The sequence below is a fragment of the Ambystoma mexicanum genome, chromosome 3q, assembly GCF_040938575.1.
Source record: "Ambystoma mexicanum isolate Mex_15411 chromosome 3q, UKY_AmexF1_1, whole genome shotgun sequence".
Taxonomy (NCBI): Eukaryota; Metazoa; Chordata; class Amphibia; order Caudata; family Ambystomatidae; genus Ambystoma; species Ambystoma mexicanum.
Window position 1 is genome coordinate 1,122,133,961 of NC_090926.1, and position 27,742 is coordinate 1,122,161,702.

At 48.4% G+C, this 27,742-nt stretch overlaps 1 protein-coding gene across 6 annotated transcripts in view; it reads right to left on the reverse strand.

The window, feature by feature from the left end:
- Positions 1-6,480: 6,480 nt before the first annotated feature.
- The window catches only part of AKAP8 (A-kinase anchoring protein 8), a 1,455,819-nt gene continuing 1,434,557 nt past the window's right edge, over positions 6,481-27,742 (reverse strand). For all 6 annotated transcript variants that reach the window (XM_069603890.1, XM_069603889.1, XM_069603892.1 and 3 more), the window contains one exon: positions 6,481-7,276. In XM_069603890.1, coding sequence (XP_069459991.1) covers positions 6,758-7,276 — 519 coding nt within the window. In that variant the 3' untranslated portion in view covers positions 6,481-6,757. The remainder of the gene's footprint in view (positions 7,277-27,742) is intronic.

Here is a 27,742-nt window from a genome sequence, read left to right on the forward strand (position 1 = left end):
AAGTGTATATGAACACTTCAAATGGATTGTGTCCTCCCACATATTCCTCATCTTGTGATAAATCGTTATCTCCAACTTCGCTGCTTCGGCAAAAAATTTTCTCGGCAGAGGGCGCTGTGCTCGAGGTCGTGGCGTCGATTGTCCCCCGACGTACTTCGTACTCTGTCGACGTCACCGATGGTATAAATACCTCGAGCCGCGGCTGTTGCTTTAGTTCCGTTTTTCCGATCGCTTCGCTATCGAGAACAGCGTGCTTCTATTTTCTGTGAAGAAAATGTCGTCATCTTCGACACCTTCGACACCCAGGACTGGGTTTAAAAAGTGTGCAGATTGCGGATCTAAGATGTCGATCACCGCTCCCCACCGGATTTGTCTCTGGTGTCTCGGTTCCAGTCACCGAACCGACGACTGCGGGTCCTGCCAATCGTTGACCGAAAAAGCTCTTTGTGAGAGGAGAGGTAAACTGTCGGTGGGGAGGGAGGCTTCAAAAAAGGTTTCGTCTAAAAGACATAAGAAAAGGACTGATTCTAAGGAATCGGATCGACATAGGCACTCGAAGAGATCTCGATCTAGGAGTAGATCGAGACACTCTTCGTCGTCATCGAAGAAAATGAAGAGGAGACATAGATCTCCCTCATCATCATCATCATCATCATCTTCTTCAGAGTTGACCGAAGAAATTCGTTGTCCGACTAAATCGGATTCTCCCAGTAAGTGGGAAGAATTCCGCAAAAAGATGGGAGGTTTTCGAGAATGCGGCCCGACCCCCTCGAACGACCCTCGAAAAAGCCATACCTCTAAAGTCGCTCCATTGGAAAACCAGTAGCGTCGAGGAATCCAAAAGGAATCCAAAAAACCTCGAGTCGACATAAAACTGCCGAAGACTCTTCCGAGAGTCGAGTGCCGTATAAGAAACACAAGTCGTCGAAGACTTCGACAATTCCGTCGACACCCTCGACGTCGATAATTTCGACGCCAAAGCCAGATGCGTCATCGACGCCATTATCGAAGTCATCTTAGAAAACTTCTATGACTTCGAATACGACCTCGAAAACTTCGAGAGATTTACAATTTTCTACGAAGCAGATGGAAGAGGAAGAAAGGAGATTCACTACTTTACCCAGATCAGATATTTTTCAAATCTATGTCAGCAATTTATGAAGAGTCTGCTTCAGAAGAAGACAATGTTTCTCCTTTGGGAGTTACTTATGGTACAAGGCAGGTTCCTGACCAGGAATCTAGAATGAGAGACCTGAGTGATACTCTACATTCTGCCAGTGGAGTTGGCACATCCCCAGAATTAGAGTTCGCCAAACCTAATCCTGCAGAACATGCAGATGCTGGGTACAGGGGTCTTATGACCAGAGTAGTTGAATATATGGGTGGGGGTAATACTTCACCCATTTTTGAACAAGATGAAATGACTGATATAATCGTCAAGGGACCTCAGAAAGATCCTGTTCTCCCTTTTCACAGGGCCCTTCAAAGGACGGTAGAGAAAAACTGGGAGAAGCCATAAACTATTGCGGCTGCAGACAGTACTTTAGCAAGAAAATATAGACGAGCTGGAACGGATCCTGAAATTTTGAATAAACATCCGACTCCAGAGAGTTTAGTCATTCAGGCAGCATCTACTTCAAAACAAACTGCTTATCCAACTATTCCTCCAGATAGAGAGGATAGAAAAAATGATGCCTGGGCACAAAGTTTTCACGCCAGGCAGTATGGCACTCAAGTCGGCAAATGTCACCTGTACCCTAGCCAGGTTTACCCATACCCTGTGGGACTGTATTTCGGCGGCGGCTGATCATATTCCGGAAGGCGAGGAAAGTGAAGGCTTCCTGAATATAGTCAAAGACGGGAAGGAGGCAATGGGGGAATGTTTCCAGTCTCGACTGGATACTGCGGATAGCATCAGCAGATCCATGGCTGCAAGCGTTGTGCTACGCAGATTTGCGTGGTTGAGGAAGTCGGGATTTGCACCGGCTCGAGGCTCTTTGGCAGAAAGGCTGATGAAAGCCTAGAAAAACCTCAGACCTCGAAAGCGGCAGCTAAATCACTTAGCGCCTCTTTGCGCCAGCCTCTAAAAACCCTATCCCGGCTCATCTTCCTGGAGGGGTCGTTCTTTTCGCTACTACTCTTCTTTTGGTAGAGGAAGAGGACAGGCTTCTCAAAGGGGTAAAAGAAACTTCCCTCGTGGGGCACGAGGAAGAGGTGCAAAATCAGCCTCAGGAGCGGCATCTGTACCCTCAGCCACTCCTGCAGCCGCCTCCAAATCCCTCGGAGACCTTGTTACACAAAACACCAGTGGGAGGCAGGATCTCTCAGCATCTGAAGGAATGGCAGGGCATTACCTCAGATGTTTGGGCACTGGAAACAGTAGCCCAAGGTTACTGCCCCCCTTCCAAAAAAGGCCACAGAATCATCCACCGGGAGTCAACTCCGTCAAAATTCTGGATCAGCTCCTGTTGCAGGAAATTTTAACCCTGCTAGAGAAAGGTGCCATAGAACCGGTACCTGTAGCGGAGAGGAACAGGGGTTGGTACTCCCCATATTTTCTCATCCCAAAAAAGGACGGAGGACTGAGACCCATCTTGGACTTGAGAAACTTGAACAAGTTCCTCAGGAAGGACAAGTTCAAGATGGTGACTCTCTCTCAGATCCTTCAGGCTCTCCAACTCCAAGATTGGTTGGTATCATTGGACCTTCAGGATGCTTACTTTCATGTGCCAATCCATCCAAAGCACAGAAAGTACCCGAGGTTCGCGATTGGCAATTCTCATTATCAGTTTCGAGTTCTGCCATTCGGGTTGACCTCCGCCGAGGGTTTTCACCAAACTGTTGGCGGTTGTGGCAGCAAGTCTCAGGAGAGGAGGTATTCACATATATCCCTACCTGGACGACTGGTTGATCAGAGCAAGTTCACCAGAACAAGCTCAAGAACATCTGTCGATCACCTGCCACTTCCTCCACAAACTGGGCTTCTCCCTCAATTTCAAGAGTCCCACATAATACCATCCCAGAAACTCCAATTTATCGGAGCAGTCTTGGACACTTCATCGGGGAAAGCCTCGCCTCCCGAAGTGAGAGCTCTCCACATCCAGCAGATGGTAACGAAGTTTCAGAATGCCCAACATCTACCGGCCTTCGATTTTCTCAGGTTGCTCGGCCTCATGGCATCCTGCATTTTCCTAGTTCCAGAGGCCAGGTTGAGAATGAGATCCCTTCAATGGGCTCTCAGAACTCAGTGGTCCCAGTTCTCAGGGAACATGTCGGATCTTCTGCAAGTCCCGAGCGCAGTTGCTCAGGATCTTCTGTGGTGGGCTTGCAACAACAACATTCTCAGGGGAGAGTCCTTTTGGCAACCATGGCCGGAGATAATGGTAGTGACGGACGCCTCACTCACGGGGTGGAGAGCACACACCAACGATCTGACAATCAGCGGTCGTTGGTCTCCATCGGAGTCCAAACTACATATCAACCTGTTGGAGCTGACGGCAATCAGACTAGCTCTGAAGGCCTTTCTGCCCTCTGTACAAGGAAAGAATGTCCTGATAATGACGGACAATACAGTGGCCATGTACTATCTCAACAAGAGAGGAGGTGTAGGGTCACTGCCACTGTGCAGAGAAGCAATGCAGCTCTGGTTCTGGGCAATACGAGAAGGAATCTCTCCGTCGGCAATTCACCTAGCCGGAGAGAAGAACACGGCGGCAGACGCTCTGAGCAGGCAGAGCACAGTCTCTCACGAGTGGGAGCTGGCTCAGGAAGTCCTTCTGGAGATCTTCGCCCTTTGGGGAACCCCTCAAGTGGATCTGTTTGCCACCGCGATCAACCGGAGTGCGATCAGTACTGCTCAAGGGAATTTCCTCAAAGAGGAGCTCTGGGAGACGCATTCGTAGTGGAGTGGAAGTTTCCACTGCTGTACGCGTTTCCCCCAGTCCCTGTGATTCCTCAAGTAATCAGGAGGTTGAGAAAGTTCAGGATAACCATGATCCTAATTGCCCGGATTGGGCCAGGAGAACGTGGTACCCGGACCTTCTAGACATGTCCATCTGCCCTCCATTATGTTTTCCGCAAAGAGAGGATCTTCTCTCGCAAGAGGAAGGTCGGGTTCTCCATCCAGAGGTCAAGACACTCAACCTTCACGCATGGTTTCTGAGAGGTTGAGATACAAGGATTGGGATCTTCCGGATGACGTAATGGAAATCTTGCTTTCGGCCAGAAGACCAGCAACAAAGTCTTTATACAGATGTCGCTGGAATAGGTTTAGTAACTGGTGCAAAGACAAGGATGTGGACCCTTTTCAGTGTGGCACCCCAATGGTGCTTTCTTTCCTATTACATCTAGCCAATCTGGGGCACCAGATAGGAACAATCAAAGGATACCTTGCTGCGCTGTCCATTTTCAAGCGCTCCTCGGAAGAGGTTTCATATTTCAAAATACCGTTAATAATTCAATTCTTAAAGGGGCTTACTAATGTATACCCTCCAATACCTTTTCATGTACCAACTTGGGACTTAAATTTAGTATTAAAATTATTGACTTGCATACCCTTTGAGCCTCTGCACTCATGTCCATTGAGGCTTCTGACTCTAAAAACTGTCCTTGTGGCCCTATCATCAGCCCGCAGGGTTAGCGAACTTCAGGCTCTCTCATGCAAACCACCATATACTATTTTTTTATAAGGATAAGGTAGTCCTTAAAGTTAAGACTTCGTTCTTGCCAAAAGTAGTCTCGGACTTCCATTTGTCACAAAAAATAGTACTACCAACTTTTTATCCTCCTCCTCATCTGGGCAAGGAAGAGGAGAGATTACACAGACTAGATCCCAAGAGGGCTCTTAGTTTTTACATCTCAAGGATGGCTAAATTGAGACAAGATGACCAACTATTTGTGGGTTATACTGGTCATAAATTAGGCTTATCTGTAACAAAACAGACCATTTCCCGCTGGATCATATTAGCCATAGTTGAATGCTACAGATTAGCGGGAAAAGAACCACCAGATGGGCTTCGTGCCCATTTTACAAGGGGAATGGCTACTTCTGCGGCTCTAAAGAGGGGAGTTCAGGCAGCAGATATTTGTGCAGCTGCAACCTGGAAAACCATGCATACTTTTGTTAAACATTATTGTTTGGACACTGCCTCCCCTAACGAGGGTTTATTTGCAAAGGCAGTTCTGCATTCTGTCCACGAAAACTGAAATTAGTATTCCCATCTCCAAAAATTGATACTGCTATGGGAGCCTATCACAAGATGAGGAATACGTGGGAGGACACAATCCAATCGAAGAACAAGTTACTTACCAACTGTAACGTTCTTTCGACTGGATGTTCCTCCCACGTATTCCTCATCGACCTTCGCATCCTACCCCACAGTACAGTTTACGTTTTCTTACACTTTCCTTTCACGAAAAATGCATCGGTCATGGGACACGCCTGGGTGTTCCTCCTATATATATATATATATATATATATATATATATATATATATATATATATATATATATATATATATATATATATATATATATATATATATATATATATATGTTTCATCGAAAAAACAGAACTGAAGCAACGGGCGCGGCTTGAGGTATTTATACCATCGGTGACGTCGACAGAGTACGGAGTACGTCGAGGGACAATCGACGCCACGACCTCGAGCACAGTGCCCTCTGGCGAGAATCTTTTTTTCCGAAGCAGCAAAGCTGGAGATAACGATTTATCACAAGATGAGGAATACGTGGGAGGAACATCCAGTCGAAAGAACGTTACAGTTGGTAAGTAACTTGTTCTTTCACATACATCAAAGCAAGCAGCTTCAACGTTGTATTCTGCAACATTGAAGCTGCTTACTTTGGTTTATATGAATGTGTTCAAATACACCCATGTTCTCATAAGCATTTTTGTAAAATAACTAATATGTCGTTATTTTACAAAATGCTGCTGAGATTTCAGGATTGTGCCCGTTATAACAAACAGGCGCAATCCTGAAGGTGCACTGTTGTGCACTACGAGGACACCCAGGCCCACTTGAAAATACTGGTGGACCCTGGGTGTACTGATTTGGTGCAGTGAATCCTGCTTTTTAGCACATTCACTGCGCCAATTTCAGAATCGGGCCCTGAGGGTGTTCTAATAGCTTTATAGACCTGCAGCTTGGGCCGTATCGGGAGTTATGGTCCCTCATACCTTGTTAAAGGCACCCGCTTTGCTCGGGCCATTAACTCGGTCTTCAGGGCCCATAACGCCCGGTACGGCCCTCGCTGCAGGTCTATAAAGCTATAATAGAAGATGTACAATTGCATGCAGCGTGTTACTCAACTTCACCAAATTAGGAAATGTTTCACAGTCCAAAAAGCTCCCCCACGTTAATATTTTAAAAAAAATCACAAGTTCTCATATATAAATATTCTATACACTGTCACATCAACTTTGCTGCCGTATTTCAAGATGAAAGTAAAAACGAGCATCTCCACGTTTCTTGGGGAATCTTTATTTACAACCTTCGTCAAACTAAACAAAATTTACATAGAAAAATGTAAGAATATTAAAGAACAGACAGAGAGCAGATGACTGTTCTGATGACAGAACAGTAAGGAAAACCTCACTCCCTTGAAAGTGAAAGGAATCCTGTCATAACAGAAAAGCCGCACTTGCACATCTAGATATGTACTGTAAAGTAAAGCATAAACGATAAAGGAAAAACAATCAATCAAAATAATTATTCATCACTCTGGAACATCCACAGATTTACACAGTCAGCTGATCGTTCATTGTATTCTCTAAATTTGCACCATGATTTGAATGTTCCTCAACCACCATAGGCTGGCACTCCTCATGCTCTACTACTGCTGGTACTAGAGAAGCTGATGTTCTTGGACAGGGAACTGAAGTGATCACAGCTGAATCTACTGCTACATCAACAGTCGATGAAGCTGCATCTGAAACAATTAAAAGTTGCATACGTTCATTTGAACCTGCACTGGCGTAGGATGCTTCCCTTGCTGCGAGGCTTAAGCCCTCAGGGGCTTGGGCCGCAATGGTTGATTCTTCAGTTATTTCCAGGAAGGCTTGAACTTCTGTTACTTGGACTACTTCCTTCCTGGATTTTGCCAATTCACCCTCCGGGACATCATCAACAGCTCCCTCACCTTGGTCCTCCTCCGCAACAACACACTCTTGTGACTCTGCACTAGCTTCTCCTCTCTCCACGGCTTCATCAACCTCTACATCATGGTCAACATTTTCATCTGTAAATGGATCTTCGCCCTAAAGGAAAGAAGGGGAATACAGAACATGGTTTATTGTTGTGAAGATGGCTACGAGTTCCAAAACAGTTATTACAACTTTCAAAGAAAATCAGGTAAAACAGCCACTGGTTGGTGAATATCTACTAAGAGTTTTCCTGTTGAAATGCACTACCCCTCTCTGCCAGACTTTATTTTCTAAAGCCATTTTAGTTTCATGCCAAGAAATAGAATATTTCAAAATGTTTCCATTAATCTCATATGCTAATTAAGTCATAGGAGGATAGTGTTGTTCTGATACGGATGAAAGTCGGACACCCTTTACCTGGCCGTTAGAAACTTTATGGCTTTGCCTGGAATTCACTTTAAGCCTAGGAAAAGAACAAGTTACTTTCTTACGTTCTTTCGATGGGATGGTCCGACGACGTATTCCATATCTATGACAGGTAATCACCACAGCTGTGCTGCTTCGGAAACTTTTTTCGGCGTCTGCGTCCTGCGTCGATGACGTTGATGCGCCGTCGTCGAGGACCACCTCCAACGTCATCCGATGTGATAAGTAGGACGCACGACGCCCGTAGCCTCAGTTGTAGTTTTTTCCCCCAGATCGTGTGACATTAGTCAACTGCCAGTCAGACACAAAGCCTTGCGGAACGTAAGCTGCAATCGCAAAAGAAATTCTGCAGCGGGGAAGGCAGGGAGGGAGCGATATGGAATACGTCGTCGGACCATCCCATCGAAAGAACGTTACCAGGTAAGAAAGTAACTTGTTCTTCGAGGGGATTGGGTCCTCCTACGTATTCCATATCTATGACATATCTATGACAGACTCCCGAATAGGAACACCCCTCTGCAGGGCAGTAGATCCAGCCATACCCCTGGTAGAATGGGCCCGCAAGCCAGCCCGCGGGTCCTTGCCCGCCAAGCGGTAACACTCCGAGATGGCCAAAATAATCCAGCGAGACAAAGTCTGTTTCGTCACAGCCTGTCCCAAACGCTTTCCAGCGTAACCAATAAAGAGTTGATCGTCCACTCTGACCCGGGACATGCGTGAAACATAAAAGCTTAAAGCTCTCCTAGGATCAAGCCTATGGAGCCTCTCCTCTTCCTTACCAGGATGCGGAGGAGGATAGAATGCCGGAAGAACAACCTTCTGGGCCAAATGAAATTCCGAAACCACCTTCGAAAGAAAAGAAGGACGAACTCTAAGGACAACCCTGTCCTTGTGAAATACAGTGAAGGGTGGCTTAACTGAAAGTGCCTGTAACTCACTCACTCTGCGAGCGGAAGTAACCGCAACCAAAAACACAGTTTTCAGAGTTAACAGCCTCAAAGGGCAAGAATGCAAAGGCTCAAACGGAGCACCCATAAGAAACTTAAGAACAAGATTTGAATCCCAACCGGGCACCAGGAAAGGTGACGGAGGGAACACATTAGTGAGTCCTTTCAGAAACTGTGAAATTAAAGGGATTTTAAAGTAGGAACACTCTTCAGACGAGCGCTTAAAGATGGACAGCGCCGCCAGGTAACCTTTAATGGTACCCACTTGCAAGCCCCTGTGGGCCAAAGAAAGTAAAAAGGACAGAACCATGGGGATGTCACATGCAAAAGGATCCACATTCTGAACTCTGCACCAGTCGCAGAACTTACGCCAACGGCAATGGTACAGAGACTTTGTTGCTGGCCGTCGGGCCGAGAGCAACACCTCCATCACGTCTTCAGGGAGGTCCCAATCCTTATACCTCAACCTTTCAGAAGCCAAGCATGAAAGTTGAGGGATCTGACCTCTGGATGGAGAACCTGACCCCCCTCCCGTGAGAGCAGATCGTCTCGGTAGGGAAGACGACGTGGAGGGCAGATGGACAAGTCGAGAAGGTCCGGGTACCATGTCCTCCGAGCCCACGCCTGAGCAATGAGGATCATCCGGGAACCGAACTTCCGTAACCTCCGCAGCACTTGCGGGATGACGGGGACTGGAGGAAACGCGTACAGCAGCGGGAATGACCACTCCACCACAAACACGTCTCCTAAGGCTCCTTTTGGAGGAAATTCCCGCGAGCAGAACCTCTCGCACTTCCGGTTGACACTGGAGGCGAAGAGATCCACTTGAGGGGTCGCCCAAAGGGCGAAGATCTCCAGGAGAATCTCCTGAGCCAACTCCCACTCGTGCGAGATCGTGCTCTGCCTGCTCAGAGCGTCCGCCGTCACGTTTTCGTCTCCGGCCAGATGAACTGCCGAGATCGAAACTTCCTGCTGGATGGCCCAGAACTCTAGCTGCATCGCCTCCCTGCACAGAGGAAGTGATCCTGCCCCCCCCTTTTTGTTGAGGTAGTGCATGGCCACTGAGTTGTCCGTCAGGATCAGGACATTCTTTCCTCGCACAGTCGGCAGAAAAGCCTTCAGGGCTAGCCTGACGGCCCTCAGCTCCAACAGATTGATATGGAGTCTGGACTTCGACTGAGACCAACGACCGCTGACTGTCAGCTCGTTGGCATGAGCTCCCCATCCCGTGAGGGATGCATCCGTCACGATCGTCACCTCCGGCCAGGGAAGCCAAAATGGAGCCCCCTTCATCAAGTTGCCTTTTGACGGCCCACCACAGAAGATCCCGGTCGGCCGCGGGCGGCACCTGCACCGTGTCCGACATCCTGCCGGAGGACTGCGACCATTGCATCTTGAGTGCCCACTGCAAAGATCTCATCCGCCGGCGAGCCTCTGGCACCAGAAGAATGCAGGATGCCATGAGGCAGAGCAACCTCAAGAACTCGAATGCTGGAAGCGTCTGGGCATGCTGAAACTTGTGCACCATCTGCTGAATGTGAAGAGCCCTCACCTGGGGAGGAAAACACTGCCCCAGGGAAGTGTCGAGCACTGCTCCGATGTACTGGAGCCGCTGTGTTGGCGTCAAATGAGACTTCTTTAAATTGAGGGAGAAGCCCAGCCTGTGGAGGGAGTGGCAGGTGACGGACAGATGATCCAGGACTTGCTCGGGAGAGCTCCCCCTGATCAACCAATCGTCCAGGTAGGGGTAGACGTGAATCCCCCCTTGCCTGAGATGCGCTGCCACCACCACCATGAGCTTGGTGAAAACCCTCGGGCGGAGGTCAATCCGAATGGCAGGACCCGAAACTGAAAGTGCGAGTCGCCAACCGCGAACCCCAGGTACTTCTTGTGCTTGGGATGGATCGGCACATGGAAGTAAGCATCCTTGAGGTCGAGAGACACCAACCAGTCCTGAAGCTGAAGGGCCTGGAGGACTTGAGAGAGAGTAACCATCTTGAACTTGTCCTTCCTGAGGAGTTTGTTCAAACCGCGCAAGTCCATGATGGGTCTCAATCCCCCGTCTTTCTCCGAAATCAAAAAATAAGGGGAATACCATCCCTTGTTCCTCTCCACTACAGGCACCAGTTCTATGGCGCCTTTCTCCAGCAGGGCTTGAATTTCCTGTGCAAGGAGCGGATCCGGACTCTGCGAAGAGAGGTTCCCCGGTGGATTGTCGCGAGGCCTCTGCCGAAAGGGAAGACAGTAGCCGTGGGTTATGATCTCCAGAACCCACACATCTGAAGTAATGGCACGCCACTCTACAAGATGCTGCGCCAGCCTTCCCCCAACCGGCGAACCATGGGACATGGCCTCATGACTGAGTGGTAGCGGCTGCAGCGTTACCTGAGGGCAAAGAGGCAACTGCCTGAGCGGCCTTGGCACCACGGGTACGCTGTCATCCACCTCTGGCACCCCTGCGTTGGCCTCTGACTGCCAGCTCCTCTCGCTTTACTGAAGGAAGAGTAATAGCGAAAGGAACCACCCCTCCATTGCTGTCCCCTAGGACAAAAAGGCAGAGGTTGGCGAACTGCAGCGCCCAACGACTTCGCTGCAGCTTTGGAGGTCTGCAACCTCTCAAGGCTCTCGTCAGCCTTGCTGCCAAAAAGGTGTTCACCATCAAAGGGCATGTTGAGGAGCCGGGACTGCACATCAGGAGCAAACCCCGACTTCCGCAACCACGTAAACCTGCGTATCACGGTGCTCGCCGCCATGGACCTGCTGACGCATTCAGCCATGTCCAGACCCGACTGAACGGACTTGCACATGGCATCCTTACCATCCTGGACCATAGCAAGGAAACCATCCCGTTCGTCCCCTTCGGGAATATGTTCAGCCGCTAATGCAACACAGTTCCACAGAGTGTGTGTGAAACGAGACAAGGCACAAATGGAGTTGGTCGCCTGAAGCGCCATACCACCAGAAGAAAACACTTTCTTCGCCCAGCCATCAAAACGTTTGTCGTCCCTACCAGGAGGGATGGTAGGGTACGACGCCTGCTTTGCCGGGGCCGTGGCCGCCTGCACCACCAAACTCTCCGGAGTGGGGTGCCTGGTCAAGTAGCAGGGGTCGCTACTGGCTGGACGGTATTTTCGCGACATGCCCACCGCCGGGAGACTCTCCGGAGCAGTCCAAGCCTCTGCCACCCTTCTCTGTAGAGCCATATGAAATGGCAGTACCGGGTCAGTTGGGGGACCAACATCAAGGATGTCCGTGAGATCATCCTGCACAAACTCCCCTGGGGGAGCAGACCATCCCAAGTACTCGGAAACCCTAGCCATAAGGCGCCAGTACGAGGAATCGGCATGAGAGCCAGGCTCAGGCCTACAAAACTCCACCTCCGGAGAGGTGTCCAGTCCACTGGCATCATGCAGTGACTGCCTCAAATCGTCAAACTGACTATGGCCCAAGACCATTTGATCTGGAACCCGACTAGGAACCAGGCCATCAGAATCCTCATCCACCCGCGAAATATATATTCCAGGTGGCGAAAAGAAGGCACCCGAGAGTGCTTGCTCTTAACCAGAGCCTTCCTAGGGGTTTCCCCCATGCCACGGGGTACCTCCGACACCTCGACCTCGAAAGGCATTGAGGGCGTCGAATGAATCGGCGCCGGCGTCGAGAGAACAGGCATCGGCGCCGAGAGGATAGTCGTCGAGTAAATCGGCGTCGACGTCAGATGCAGCGCCGCCAGCATCGACGGCGTCGACACAGTCCTCGAAGCCGAAGCTCCGAGCGTGTCTTTCGACGACCTGAGCGTCAACGGCTTCGACGACTTCCTCGGAGCCTCGAGAAAGCCCGTCGACGCCCTCGACGCCTCAGACGTCGATGTCTTCCTTGAAGACATCACAGGTGCACACTGTCTCGAACGCGTCGAGGACCGGGACCTGGAACGGGTACGTCGAGAACGAGTCCCCTTGTCCGAACAGGACCTCTCCCGTGACTCATGCCGACCACTCTTGCGAGCGGTGTCTCTCGACCTCTCACGGCCGACCCCACTCGGGGGCGCAGACGGCTTAGTACCCTGCGACTCGAGAATCGCCAGCATTTTCTTCCCAAAGGAAGACCATTCCTCCGGCGTCGCACGGCTGGTGGGGTAAGCGACGTGCCGGGCAGAGTCCTCAGAAGAGGACCTGGAAGACGACCGCTGTCTGCGCTTCCGAGAATGCCTCGAAGAGGCCGAGGAGTGGCGAGACCGACTCCTAGAAGGAGACCCACGAGACTTCCGACGATGACGTGGAGTCACCTCTCGAATCATCCGTCGAAAGCCCCGCAGACTTCGACTTCCGGGGCTTGGACACCCGACCTACCGACAACAACTTCTTACGTTCACGTAAGGCTTTGGACGTGAGCGACTGGCAGTCGATACAGTCATCCGTGTCGTGGGCCTCCCTGAGGCACCAGAGGCAGGCGTCGTGCGAGTCCGTCACCGACATCTTGGACCCACACTCCCCGCACTTCTTGAAGCCCGGGCGCGGGGTCGAAGACGAAGTAGAAGACATCTTCACACAAAGTATTTTCTCACAAAAATGAACAGGTTCGAAGAACCGAGAAGAACAGAACTCCAAAGAGTCGAGGCGGTAACCGAGATTCACGAAGCAACACGTTCGCGGAAAAAACAGAACTGAGGCTACGGGTGTCGTGCGTCCTATTTATTACATCGGATGACAACGGACGAGGTCCTCGACAACGGCGCATCGACGCAGAAAAAAGTTTCCGAAGCAGCACAGCTGTGGTGATTACCTGTCATAGATATGGAATACGTCGGAGGACCCAAACACCTCGAATAAAACAGTACTGGAAATGATTCATCCAAAGCCATCAATCATGCCATAATCAGTGAGCGGGCAAAGCGTAAACCAAAACTAACAAAGGGGGGTGTGGAGGATCAGTGACACTGTTCAAATACTGCATGGAACAACATAATTCAATTTAGAAACATATTTTGCAAAATTCAAGAGTCAGAGCAGGACAAAGTGAAACAAGTGAAGGGGAATTTATTTCATTTATCATCCTCATCACGTTAACAGAGTTGGGTGAGTGAAGATCAGATTACTCAGCATTGGTAATTTTCTTTCTGAAGAATTAGTCCTTTCTCATCTTAGAAAATCCCACAGACAAAAATCTGGTTTAGGAAAACTTTTTCAAGTGACGCTGGTGCCCATGACCCTGGATGTGATGGTGGTATTCGAAGAGCTAGATGCCCCCGCCCCCACCCCCATTTTCTTGTGCACTCCAAAGTTGATTACGGTTTAAGATTCTTACCTGTAACTATTGTTCTCTAGCATGGGTCTGGCATGGATTCACTTGCTCATGAATAATCCGCGTCGCCAGGCTGGGAATCCTCAGTAAAAGAAAAAACTGTTTCACTTTCACTTAAAAACTGTATTTCTCCTCTAAACCAATCACTGTTCTCTGGGTCATACTGCCCCCATCCAATGACAGACCTCTACCTGAGCTCCGCCCCTGGCAGCCATCTTCAGATTTGGTAAGCAAGTAAAGTGGCAGTATGACCAAGAAGAGGGGCCGGAGGGGGGGTTTGCATGTGAATCCATGCCAGACCCATGCTCGAGAACCAGAGTTACATGTAAGTAACTTAAATCTTCTCCAGAGATGCGTCCGTAGTGACCGTCTCCTGGTATGGCAGGGTTTGAAATCCCGCCTTCTGGGCAATGTGGAGCATACCCCCACCACTAACCATTGGTAATTTTCTTTCTGAAGAATTAGTCCTTTCTCATCTTAGAAAATCCCACAGACAACAATCTGGTTTAGGAAAACTTTTTCAAGTGACGTTGGTCCCCATGACCCTGGATGTGATGGTGGTATACGGAGAGCTAGATGCCCCCCACCCCCATTTTCCTGTGCACTCCAAAGTTGATCGCCCACCAGAACTCCTCATTGAGGGGGATCTTGTCCGCAAAATTCCCGGCCACTTGTATCCAACATGCATCCAAGAATTCCTGTAGAGGTCGCATCTGCAACCTACAGAGAGGGACGAGGTAGATGCAGGACTATAACATGCCCAGCAAGGACCTGATGGCCCGAACTATGGCCATCTTCACAGACGACAGCCGCTGTACCTTCCCTTGAATGGCCGCTAGCCTCTCATCCGATGAGGATGCCAGGCAAGCCACTGTGTTGAGTCTGGCGCTGAGTAACAGCGCTTTCTGCAATGGCGTTAAGCAGGAATTTGAATAGTTTGCAGGGAACCCCATCTCCGCCAGTAGCCGGACGCCTCCTTCGTGTGCTCGTCAGCCAGTTCCTGGGAGCGGGCTCGTATCAGCCAACTGTCCAGGTAAAGGTATACGAGCATGCCCTGCAGACGCATGTGGGCTGCCACTGGGCCAGGCATTTTGTGAACAACCTTGGGCCGACTTAGCCGAAAGGTAGGGCCTTGAACTGGTAGTGTTGTCCGTGTACCACAAACTGAAGGAACGTCCGATGTTTCCTGTAGATGGGGACATGGAAGTAAGTATCCTCTAGGTCCAATAACGTCAAGAAATCTCTTTCCTCCAGTTGGCCGAGCACGTGTTGCAAGGTGACCATACTGAATTTTTGGGATTTCAAGAACTTGTTTAGACGGCACAGGTCCAGGATTGATCTCCAACCCCACGTCTTATAGACTCCTGAGCCACAGAGCCGTTGGGGAACAAGCTCAATCGCCTAATGCTTGACCTAAAGAGCCTGAAGCTCATTTACCTGTCTTGCTGAAGTGATGGCAACTTGGAAATGCAACTTCATTTCATTTATTTATTATTTAATGTGTTTTAGTTAAAAACATTTCACTAATCATTTCATTTAGTATATTCTAAAATACATATTAAATACATAAAACAATTATACAACATCAGAGCAGTACAGACTCACTTTAATACATAAATCTACATTTTAAATTCGATGATGTAAAGTCAATCATAAATAACATACACTGGGTTCACAAATCTAATTTACCGGGTTGAGATTGTCTGTCACTGTTCAATAGCTACTAAGCAAATTTGATAAAGTGCCAGGTGCAGGCTATTGCTACAGGTGTTCAAACAATAGTTCCAAAACGATCTTCCTTTTATGGAACCTGAAATATGAACAAATTCATCTAGGTGTTTGCGGCCACGTTTGGACATTCCATTAGCACAATGCTTGGCTGTTTGAATGTTACTCAGTATTTTACAGCAACGGCAGAACCTTTTTTCCCCGTATTATTTTCAATACAGGTCTGCTTACCGCTAACATTGGCAAACGATTTATGCGGAACAGGTGAATAAACCTACATACATTTCTAGAAGGGCAAAGGGACAAGTATGGTTGAGGCTTCCCGAAGGTATAGAACATCTTGGGTACATGGCAATAAGATCTCAACCTTGCTAAATGGGCAAAGTTAGTAACCCAGTCCCATTGTCCCACATTACATTCAAAAGCCTTCTTTTACTCATAATAACCTTACTCCCAATCAGGATTCCAGTCCATTGTATTGTTTTAAACAGCTTTAATACAGAGTTCACCTCATCTGATGAGTTCTTTTCCATCTCCTGTACCAATATGCATAACAGACAAAAAGTGGCTGCCATAGATTTAATATAAAGGATGCCATGTCTTTTCATTACCATGGCGGCCATCAAAGAAAGACCGATTCCAGTCGCAGTACTTCGATGGGAACGCAAAATGGTAAACCAAAAATCTGTCTCCAAAAACAGGCTTCCAACTTCACAATCAACGACAGGTCCATTACTGATAAGATTTCGCACCCGTATAATATGCCAGGGCACAAACACTGCTTGTAGAGGCGTAAGGTGCCCTCCAAACTATACCCTCCTGTTCCATTTGTAAACTGTGTGCAGTTAATTGAGCTGCCTTTCTTATTCGTGAGGATATGTACTCTTCAAACCCCTGTTGTGGTTCGAATTCAACCCCCAGATACCTATAATAATCTGTATAGTCAATGCTAATCCCCTATATTAGTAACCTAGGTCTCATCATTTTCCCGTGTTTGAAAAGTACGATCCGTGTTTTCTTTTTATTTATTGTTAAGATGCATTTCTGAACTCTGACCTGGAGGGGCAGAGGTTCAGAAGGCCAGCCTAGTTTCTTGGAACAGGGAAGCAAGATGACACAGAGCAACACAGGTTCGAGCCCCGTGTCCGCGCTTAGAAAACTCTGGGTATTAAGCCCGTTATAAATAACCAATCATATTATATCATTCTGACGAGGTGTCCTGTGCGAGGATAGATTTGCAGATGTCTGGAGGGCAGAGGCCCATTGGGGAGCCTGCCTTGTTGCTCTTATTTACCACATTTAGTCGTTTTTCTCTTGACATCTGTTGGAAGCAGTGCATTTTGTTAGTTGGTCCTTGGTTGGTGGTAGCTGGTGGATCGTCTGGTTGATTGGACTGCTTTGTATGACCTGTGTATGCTGGTGATTTTATTCTTGAAATGGTCCGCAAGATCAACAGTGAGTTGTTGCACCCGGTGGGTTTCTCATCTCATTTACAATGTTGAATAATTATTTTTGAGTGTTGGGGTTTTTTCAATCTGCTCATTATAGTATTTCTTTTTTGCTTTTACAATTCCGAATTTGTATGCTTGGATTTGTAGTAGGTATTTTAGTCTTTTTTTCTCCATTGTTGCTCCAGTTTTCTGTTAATTCTTTACCATCTTGCCACCGCTTTCTTTCTTTAAGGCACTGCGCGTTTTTCCGGGCAGATGACATTTATTTTTTCTGCAATCCATTTCTGGATTCGGTTTTCTTTTTTTCGTCTATATCTATTGCATCCAATGATGTGGTCGCTGGCATCTAGATTTCTAGTTGCCGTTTTAGGTTGCTGTTCTTGATGGTTCTATAATTTCTTTTCCATATAGTTGGGTATTTCTTCATTTTTTTTTCGGTGGCTTTGATGGTATTTGGATCACGAAAGGGATAATGAGATGGTCGCTCCATAGTATTTGGATGGGTGGTGATGTGATCAAGTTTTTATTGGCAAAGATTGCATGCATGGTGTTCCCTGCTGTGTGTCGCTCCTTTCACCATCTGTCAGAGTTCTGTGGTTTCAAATTGCTCGTTTAACGTTTTGTGCGAGTTGGGGGTTTGTTCATGCTGTATGGCTAGATTTGTGGCTGCTTCTAATAAGTTGACTGTGAAGATCGCATCATAGGTTGGTGGCCTATAGATTCGAATGAATGTAATGTTTGATTGTGGGTCCGTGGTAAGTTGAAGGACGAGTGATTTGCAGGTAGGGATTTTTAGAGGGTTGGCTGTTTTTATTATTAGGTGTTCTTTGTAGACTAACGCAAGTCCTCCTACTCTTTTCCTTTTTTGTTGGCTTGTTTGCATTTGAAGTTGTTTGGTAGGCTGCTGAGTAGGATCACTTCAGTTTTCAGCTAGCCAGCTTTCTGTGATGAAAAGGATGTCTATTCCCCTGTCGCAGAGTAGATCGTAGATCTCGGTTGCGTGGTTTGACATTGATCTGCCGTTGATTATGTTGCAGTGCAGTTTCCTCATTAGGGACGCTTGTTTTGCTCTGGCTTGTGACTTTGGCTGGTTTTGTATGTGGTTCTCCCAGTCGTGTGTGGGTTGTTGAGAGAGTTCAATTGTTGTAGTTTTGTTGTTGAACAGAGTTAGGTTTCCTAGAGGGTTTATGGCCTGCTATGGTTCTTCCTCGGATTCAGGATGGTGTTGGCGGAGGTTCCCTAGGCGTTTGGTGATCTGCAGGGTCATGGTGTGGTTACTCAACTTTCCTGTTTCATGATTTTCTCTTTGAGGTTCCGATATCCCGCTGGTGTGTTTGGGCATCTGTTCTGCTTGTCCTTCCGCTGCGAGGTAGGGTGTAATGTAGAGCGATTTTAGCCTTTTATTTTGAGAGCTACTCTGATTCTTGTGCTGTCTATGGGTATCATATGATATAACTAATTTATAACGCGTCTCTACACAAGGGTTTCTAGGCGTGACAAGACAAGGAGGGGGAAACAGAAGGAACACAAAGAACGATTTTACTAGGCCTTGTGTCAGCCAGATCACGCGATTGAGGGGAAGAGGGGAGAAGTGCCAGTGTGGGAGTGGGGGTGGAGGGGGGTGAGGCGAAGTTCAGGTGGCTCAATACATGCTGGCAGAGGGTGACTCTTACATGCAAGGAGAAGGGAGTGTGGGGTTACAGATACAAGCCCTTACGTGCTGAGGGAGCACAGAGGTAGTGCAAGGGCAACTGGACATGCAGGAGCCTGGGTCCGAGTTCAGGGGTGGCCAGGTAACCAGTGTGTGGAGTTATCCGGGACATTAGCAGGGGAGAGGAAGAGAGACAGCGGAAGTGAAAAGGGAGGTTTTTAGTTAATTCCCGATCCGGAGGTGGTGCTGCTCAAGTTTGAGAGCGGCAGGGAGGTTGTTCCAGAGGGAGGCCTCAGCCGAGGAAAGATCTGCCCCCTATTCTCAGCTTGGAAAAGCGTCTGACCCTCAAAAATTGGAGGTGGATAAGTGGAGAGCTTGAGAAGGAAGATGTCTAGGAAGGGAAAGTTGGAAGTAGTGCAGTCCCAGGCCTGAGAAATCCTTGTGGAAGATGCAAAGGGTCTTGAATTTGATCCATGCAGCCACAGGGAGCCAGTGCAGAGATTTCAGAGCTGGAGGGATACGATCCCTGGGATTGAGTCCAAGGACAAGTCTTGCAGTCTTGTTCTGGATGAATTGTAAAGGTTGAAGAACAGAGACAGGTAGATTTAGAAAGAGGCTGTTGCAATAGTCAAGCCTGGAGAGGACCAGGGCTCTAGAGACAGTGAGAAAAGGCAGAATACCTCTGAGGAGGTGCAGCTGAAAGTGTGCTTCTTAGAGATGTCGGAGATGTGAGGAGAGAAGGAGAGGGTGGAGTTGAAGATAACCGCAAGGTTCTTAGCCTCACAGGATGGAGCAGGAAGAGGGCCCAGGGTGGGCGGCCAGAGAGAGGAAACGAGGGAGCAGGTGTCCCGATGAGGAGGATCTCGGTCTTGCTGGCATTAAGGCAGAGCACATTGGCAGCACACCATTCTGGATTGGGGCCAGACAGTTTGGTATGAGAGAAGTTGCAGAGGTGGCTGAGGGGAGCCTGAAGAAGAGCTTAGTGTCATCCGCATGACCCTGAACGTTAGAACAGAATGTAGCGATGCAGTGGGCCAAAGGGGCCAGGTAGTGGTTGAATAGCCAGGGAGAAACGTTAAACCCCTGGGGAACACCACACACAAGCAGAGAGAGGGATAGAAGAGAGAGAGAGAAAAGACCCCAATTGGACCTGGGAGGGTCGGTCAGTGAGAAAGGAAGTCAACCAGGACAGGGCCTGACCAGTGATACCCAGGATGTCAGAGGCGATTGAGCAGGATGGCATGGTGACCGTGTCAAAAGCAGAGGATAGATTGAGGAGAATGAGGACAGAAGGAAGATTAGAGTCAAGATTAGAGAGCAAGTCTTCATAGGTATTCAGGAGAGCAGTTTCCACGCTTCTGGCAGCTTTGAAGCCAGACTGGTGGTCGTGGAGACAACAAACAGATTCAGTATGCAGATTAAGCTCGGTGATGGCAAGCTTTTCCAGAAGTTTGCCCTGGAAAGGAGTGATGGAGATCGGGTGATAGTTAGCCAGAGAGGAAGGATCAGCAGAGGGCTTCTTAGGAAGGGGGGCACAAAGGCGTGCTTAAGGGGGGGGAGCAGAAAGTTCCAGTGGCAAAGGAGTGATTGCAGAAATTGTCCAAAGGCTGGAGCCAGGGTGTCAATTATTATATATATTTTTTTAAATGTTTCTGGTTTATTTCCTAAACCTTTACATTTATACAATATTATACATATGAAAATAAATACTTGTTGACTTAAGTGATTCATTAATCCCGTTAGTCCGTAAGTGCAGTATTCTCTGAGGTTATGTCTGTCCAGAAATGGACGATTGCAGTCACCATTTTTCTATTGTTTCCCATTAGAATGTCACTCCAACGTTCTTCCATTTCCAATTCATGGGGCGCAGTGGCTTATCTTTTGCTAAACACTAGTCTTTTCTGGTTTAACGCTTCACATTCCATTATTACATGCCGGATTGTTTGTTACATCAGTAATTTTGCAGAATCTGCAATCAGTACTATTATCTGAGAGTTGCTTCCATTTTCCCAAGATTTGTCGCGTTGGAAGGAGGTTCATCCTAAATCGTAGAAACATATCTCTGATTTGGCGAGTGGGAAATAAATTTAAGTAGTGTGGTAGTTGGTTCATTGCTCTGGATTCTCCATCGGATGTAAGGTTTAGCTTGTATTTGTTCTTTTTAATTTGGGTTTCGATCCAGTCTAGTCTCGATAATAGCTTTTTGGCGTGGTGGGGCCTTTTGATCAACATTTCAAGCGCAACTCCTTTTTCTGAGCATATGTTCTCGGCTGCTTCTCTCCATTTTGTCAGTGCTGTGTTTGGCACTATAGATGATGATCTGAAGATAGAGTGTTGGTATATGGTCTTCATTTTCCATGTGTGTCAAGCGGTTTCCATATGACCATTGACTATAGGGACTGCAGGCCGAGTTCATAGTGTATTCGAGGCATAGGTGTAGCTTGCGAAAGAGAAAGGGTTTTCCGCCAAAAAATTGCCTCCATATGTGTCCATATTGTTTGGTGCATGTTGATCATACATTCACAACGGTAGGATAGTATGGCAGTTGCTTTTTGCTTATAGGAGGTTAAAACAGGCTTGATTGAAAATTTCCCAAATTTTAGGTGAATCATGAGGCCCTGTCTGCCCAATGCTTTGGCTTTGGATTTTAGATTGATTATCCATGGTATTTCGGTCATAGACTGGTTGATCCAAATTCCTAAGCATTTGTACGTTGATACTTGTTCCAATTTTTGTTTCTGCAGGTAAAATGCTTGAGGTTTTTGTTTCTTTTGTGATTTCCGAGTTAATGTCATGGTCTTGGTTTTTTTTTTGTTTATCGACAGCTCACTGTGTTCCATATATTCTAGTGTTTTGTTCAGAGCAATTTGTAGCCCTTGAGGTGTTTTTGCTAAAAGTATTATATCATCGGCATATATTAAACACGGGACAGCATTGTTGTTCAACTTTGGAGGATTGAAGGTAGGAGTATAAATGCTTTCTTCGTAGTCAGACGTGAACAAATTGAATAAAGCAGCAGCAAGTGGACAGCTTTGTTTTAGCCCGTGCCATGTGTCTATTTCATTGGAGACTATCCCATCTGAAGACATTCTCACCTGAATTTTGGTGTTAGAGTTAAGTAATTTTATAGGTTCTAGTATGTCAATGGGACAGCCCCATAGCTCAAGTTTTTTCCAGAGTAGATGTTGATTGATTTTATCAAACGCAAGGCATAAGTCCACGTATGCAACGTATATTTGTGTTCTTGAATTGGCTGCTTCGTGTTTCAACAGATTCATAATTAGCAAATTAATGCTTGTGCCGATTCTTCGAATGAATCCCGTTTGGCGAATTGCTTGATTCGTCTGCTTCGACCAAGCGTTGAGTTTGGTGAGTAAATGATTGGCACATATTTTCCCAATGGTTCCAAAAGTGCCAACGGGCGATAGTTCATGGGATCTTTGGTTGAACTCTGCTTATATATGGGGATTATAGTTGCCAATTGCCAAGATGTTGGTATACTTTTGGTGTTAATGATTAACTTGAAAATTGCAATTAGGAAATGGGGTGGGCACTGCTTTGTTTCTACTTATTCACTTTTCTGCAATCAATTGTGGGGGCTTACCCTTGAGCCTAGGCACTAGGTTCTGAAACAGTATCCATACAATAGGGCTGAAAAACTTCCAACCCTGGGTGAGCTCACTCTCACTCCCCTCAACGGGTTTCAATTCATTCTCATTAGTAATTTATATTTCTTCATTAAGTAATCCACCATTTTTGTTATAATATTTCCAATATTTCAATTGTTTATTTATTCCTAATCAATCAGTGTTTCAAAATTATTGCCAATGCATTTCGGACATCCGTCCATCATCAGGGCTATCAACACTATTTGTTATCAATCAATGATATTCACAACACCATGACCCATTCCCAATGGTTCACCCAAACGTGAAATCGTAAAGTAAATGCATGCACATACCAGGTTAAAGTTGTGTTCCATCATGGCGTTCACATCAATATAACAAGTCAAAAAAATACAAAAAGATACAAAAACATCCATTATAGATCATTGTTAAACCTCATTTCACAATATAATATCATAATATATCAAACGCTTTCTACCTGTTTGGCTTTTCGTCCCCAGAGTGTATGTTCACCTCTGTTGCCAGTATCCTTATCTAGCGCGTATCCTCTGAAACAGATATTTATATGTATGTGTATAACTATTTCTTTATCTGTGGTCCCCCTCCTTCAGTATTCCCATTTAGCCCCTTCTTCCGTTGTGCTTACCTCTACTCTCCTGCTCTCCGTACGCGACAGCTATTCAAAAAGGGCTGCCGCCACTCGTAATAGCATTTATCAACATTACTCATTCCCGCGCATGCGCGCTGCTGCGCGCGATGCCGTGTTGCGTTTCACTGATCTCCTCCGCGCATGCGTGAATGTGTCTTTTCAACACTTCAGAAATCTTATACATATATCTGCTCGTGTAACTGTCTGTCTATTTAAGTAAGTTTAACTCTACGATTCACGGACTCTTATTCATTATGAATTCACTCCATTTATACTCGCATAAATAACTTAGATCATGGGGATCCCCGCTCATGCTGTGGTCCAATCATAGTGTCTCTATATTGTGCAGTGTGTGAATGTAAATGTTAATTCTATATCAAACAGCTACCATTATAACCTTGATCACTTTTGTTGGAGAATCCCTAACCCTGGGATCAATACGCGCGGAGGAGATCAGTGAAACGCAACACGGCATCGCGCGCAATGAGAATGAATTGAAACCCGTTAACTTGAAAATTGCACCACAAAATTCGGCCCAGATTTTTGGATTCTTTTTCAATATCGCATTCGATAGTCCATCTGGACCAAGAGCTCATAGGTGAAATTCCATCTTGTTTCTTTTGAATCCGATTTTTCGTTCTTACATAATTTTCTTTCTTTATATAATTCCGTGAAATATATATTCCAGACAGCCTCCAGTACATTGACTATCATGCTCTCCTTTGCGTGTGAATTTAGTTTTAGCAATTCCCATAAGCGTCGCGTATGGAACAAGTTACTTACCTGTAACTGTTGTTCTCCAGCATGGGTCTGGCATGGATTCACATGCTCATTCCCCATCGTCAGGCTGGGAATCCTCGGTAAGGAAAAAGTATCAGTTTCGTTTCTGATCTGTCTTTCTTAGTAGTAACCAATCACTGGTCTCTGGGTCATACTGCCCCCAGCCAATGAATGCCCTCTCCCTAAGCCCTGCCCCCTGGCAGCCATCCTCAGATTTGGTAGCACGTAAAGTGGCAGTATGACCAAGTGAAGAGCCGCAGAGGGGTAGCAGGGAGGGTTCGCATGTGAATCCATACCAGACCCATGCTGGAGAACAACAGTTACAGGTAAGTAACTTGTTCCTTCTCCAGCATGGGGTCTGGCATGGATTCACATGCTCATGAATATAAGAATACATAGCAGTACACGCATGCACAACCACGGGAGGTGGCAAGGCTCAACATTAAGCATTACATAAAACTCAACATTAAGCATCTCTTACCTCCTCACCAGGCCCACCTTCAGGCGAACATGTTGCGCAGCACTGCCTGGCCAACTCTGGACTCCTCCCTGGTATCCCGGTCTACGCAGTAGAATTTCGTGAAGGTGTGTGTCGACCTCCACGTAGCAGCCCTGCAGATGTCCAGCAGGGGCACACCAGACAAGAACGCTGTGGTAGCAGCGATTGCTCTGGTCGAATGGGCTCTCGGACGGCCGGGCAACGGTTGGTTTGCCAACCGATGACAGTGCATGATGCAGCCGGAGAGCCATCTGGAAATGGAAGCCTTCGAGAGCCTTCCCTTGGTTCACAGGTCCAAAGTTCACAAACAGCTGTGATGTCTTCCGAAAACTCTTCGTTCGGTCCATGTAGAACTTCAGTGCTCTAGCTACATCCAGCGAGTGCAAAGTCCTCTCGGCCGGCGACAAAGGCGATGGGAAAAAAACTGGTAACACCAAGGGGTCGTTGAGATGGAAGTCCGACGGCACCTTGGGCATGAAGGAGGGGTGCGTCCTCAGCACCACCCTCGTCTCGTGGAAAATCAAGTATGGAGGCTTGCAGGAAAGGTCCTGAATCTCTCCCACGTGTCGTGCAGAGGTAATGGCCACAAGGAACGCTGTCTTCCACGACAGGAACTTCAACGGAGCCGAATGCAAAGACTCAAATGGTGGGCCCATGAGCCTGGTCAGCACCACGTTGACCTCCCACGCCAGGGCTGGAGCCTTCACCGGCGGGAACAATCGGAACAGTCCTTTCATAAACTCCTTCACCAGGCGATGAGACCACAGGGACGACCGTCCTGCAGTTCTGGTGTATTGGGAGATCGCTGCCAGATGTATCTTGATGGAAGCGCGAGCTAGTCCAGCTTTGGCCAGCGACAGTAAGTACGGTAGCACTTGAGGGGCTGTAATCCGTAGAGGGTTAATCTTCTGTGCACGGCACCAGACAGAGAACCTCTTCCACTTGTGTCTGTAGCACTTGAGAGTTGAGGACGCCTTGGCCTTTGCAAGAACCTCTCTGCAGTCAGCCGGGATATCGTACCCCCCCAAACTCTAGTGCTGCAGGAGCCAGGCCTGCAAGTTCAGCGACTCCGGGTCGTGATGAAGAATGGCGCCTCCTTCTCTGGAGAGAAGATCTGCGTTCGTCGACAGTTTGACTGGTGGGGACGCTGACAAGTCCAAAAGGTCCGGGAACCATATCTGTCTCGGCCACCTCGGTGCGACGAGGATCATCCTGCACCGGGACCTCTTGAGTTGGTTGATGAGCCTGAGCGGCAACGGCGGGAACGCATACAGGAACAGGCCGTCCCAGGGGAACGAGAAAGCATCGGCCATGCTCCTCGGCTGGGGGAACCTGCTGGCGAACCTCTGGCACTTGGAGTTCGTCGCCGTCGTGAACTGGTCGATTTGGGGTTTGCCCCATCGCCGGAAGAGATTATCTACTTGATCCTGGCTTAGTTCCCACTCGTGGCACGAACGCAGCTCCCCGCTGAGTGAGTCGGCAATGGTGTTTTTTATCCCTGCCAGATGAAAAGGTACCAGAAACATCGCCTGGGCAATGGCCCAGTGCCACAGATCCTGGGCTTCCTTGGACAGGGGCTGTGGATCTGGTTCCTCCCTGCTTCCGGATGTAGAACATCGTGGTGGTGTTGTCGGTGAAGATCCTCACCACCTTGCCCTTGAGGGATGGGAGGAATTACTTGAGGGCCCAGAACACTGCTCGGAGCTCCAGTATGTTGATGTGGCGCGGCCTCTCCTCCGGGAGCCACAGGACCCTCACGTGAAGATCTCCGGTGTGCGCTCCCCATCCCTCCAGGGAGGCATCCGTCGTCACCGTCACCTGGTATGCTGGAGTCTGAAAATCCATGCCCACGGCGCGATGCGTGCGGGTGCCCCATCATCGAATTGCATGGCGGAATGCTTCGTTGAGCAAGATCTTGTCCTTGAAGCTGTCAATCGCTTGCGTCCAACGGGCGTCGAGGATCTCCTGCAGAGGGCGCATCCGAAGCCTGCACAGGCGCACTAGATAGATGCAAGAGGACATCATCCCGATAAGGGACTTGATGGACCTCACTCCGGCCACGTCTGCGGCCAGCAGACGCCGTACCTTGCCCAGGAAGGCCTGCGTTCTTTCCTCCGACGGCGAGGCCAACTGCGCTACTGTATCGAGCTTGGCTCCCAGAAACAGCGCGACCTGCGACGGAACCAGGTGGGATTTGGGGAATTTGATGGAGAATCCCAGGTCCGTGAGCATCCGGACGGTCTTTGCTGTGTGTTCTACGGCGAGTTCCCTTGTCCCTGTTCGGATGAGCCAGTCGTCCAGGTAGGGGTAGACTTGGATCCCCTGCAGGCGCAGCCACGCCGCCACTGGTGCTAGCCACTTTGTGAACACCCTGGGTGCCGACTTCAATCCGAATGGGAGGGGCTTGAACTGGTAGTGCCGCCCTTGGACTACGAACCTAAGAAACTTTCGGTGTCCTTTTAGGATGGGGATGTGAAAGTACGCATCCTCCAAATCCAACGACGATAGGAAGTCGCCCTCCTCCAGCTGGCCCAGCATGTGCTGGAGGGTGACCATCCGGAACTTCGGTGCCTTGATGTATTTGTTTAGCCGACGCAAGTCCAGGATGGGACGCCAACCTCCTGTCTTCTTTCTGATGAGGAAGTATCTTGAGTATACTCCGGAGCCCCGGAGCCTCTTTGGGACGAGCTTGATGGCTCCTTTATGAGCATCGCCCTTACCTCTAACAGTAGTTGAGGGACGTGGTTTCCCTTCCTGGCCATGGGAGGAATTTGGGGGCACTTCTTTAGAAATTCCAGAGTGTGCCCGTGGGCCAGGGCATCCAGCACCCAACGGTCGGTGGAGATGGACTTTCACACGCTGACGAACCTTGTCAGCCGGCCTCCCACCGAGGTGCTTCGGTGGGGGCCCGACGCGACGGGCGTTTCAGTCTTGCTTGGAAGAAGCCTTGCCGCCCTGGCCTCCCTGGCGACGACCGCGAGATCCACCAGACTTGCCTCATCCCTTGTAGGCTTCTTGCGACGAGGAGCGGGCCGCCTGACGGTAGGTCGAGGGGCCGCCGCCGAATTCTTTGGAGGCACCTTGCTTGCCTCCGGAGTTCCGAAACTGTGGCCGCCGCTTCTGCAGAACTCCCGAGACCCGAGCCGTCTCCATGTCAGTCTTGATGGCCTGCAGCGACTCATTCACAGTGTTTCCAAACAGATTGTTCCCGTCGAAGGGCATGTCCAAAACCTTGGCTTGCACATCCTGGCAGAAATCCGTCGCCTTGAGCCACCCCCGTCGTCGAAGGCAAACGATGTTGCCCAACTGGCGGAAACCGGTGTCGGCAATGTCCGTGGCCACAGTTATGGCGTGGTCCGACGCCACCTCACCCTCCTGTAAGATCGCCATGGCCTCTGCCCTCTTGTCGTCCGGGAGGAAATCCAACAGGGGGGCGATCTTGTACCACAATTCCCTGTCGTAGCGGGCCACATTCGCTAGGGCGTTGGCCGCCTTAATCGTCGCCGCCGCCGACGAGATAAC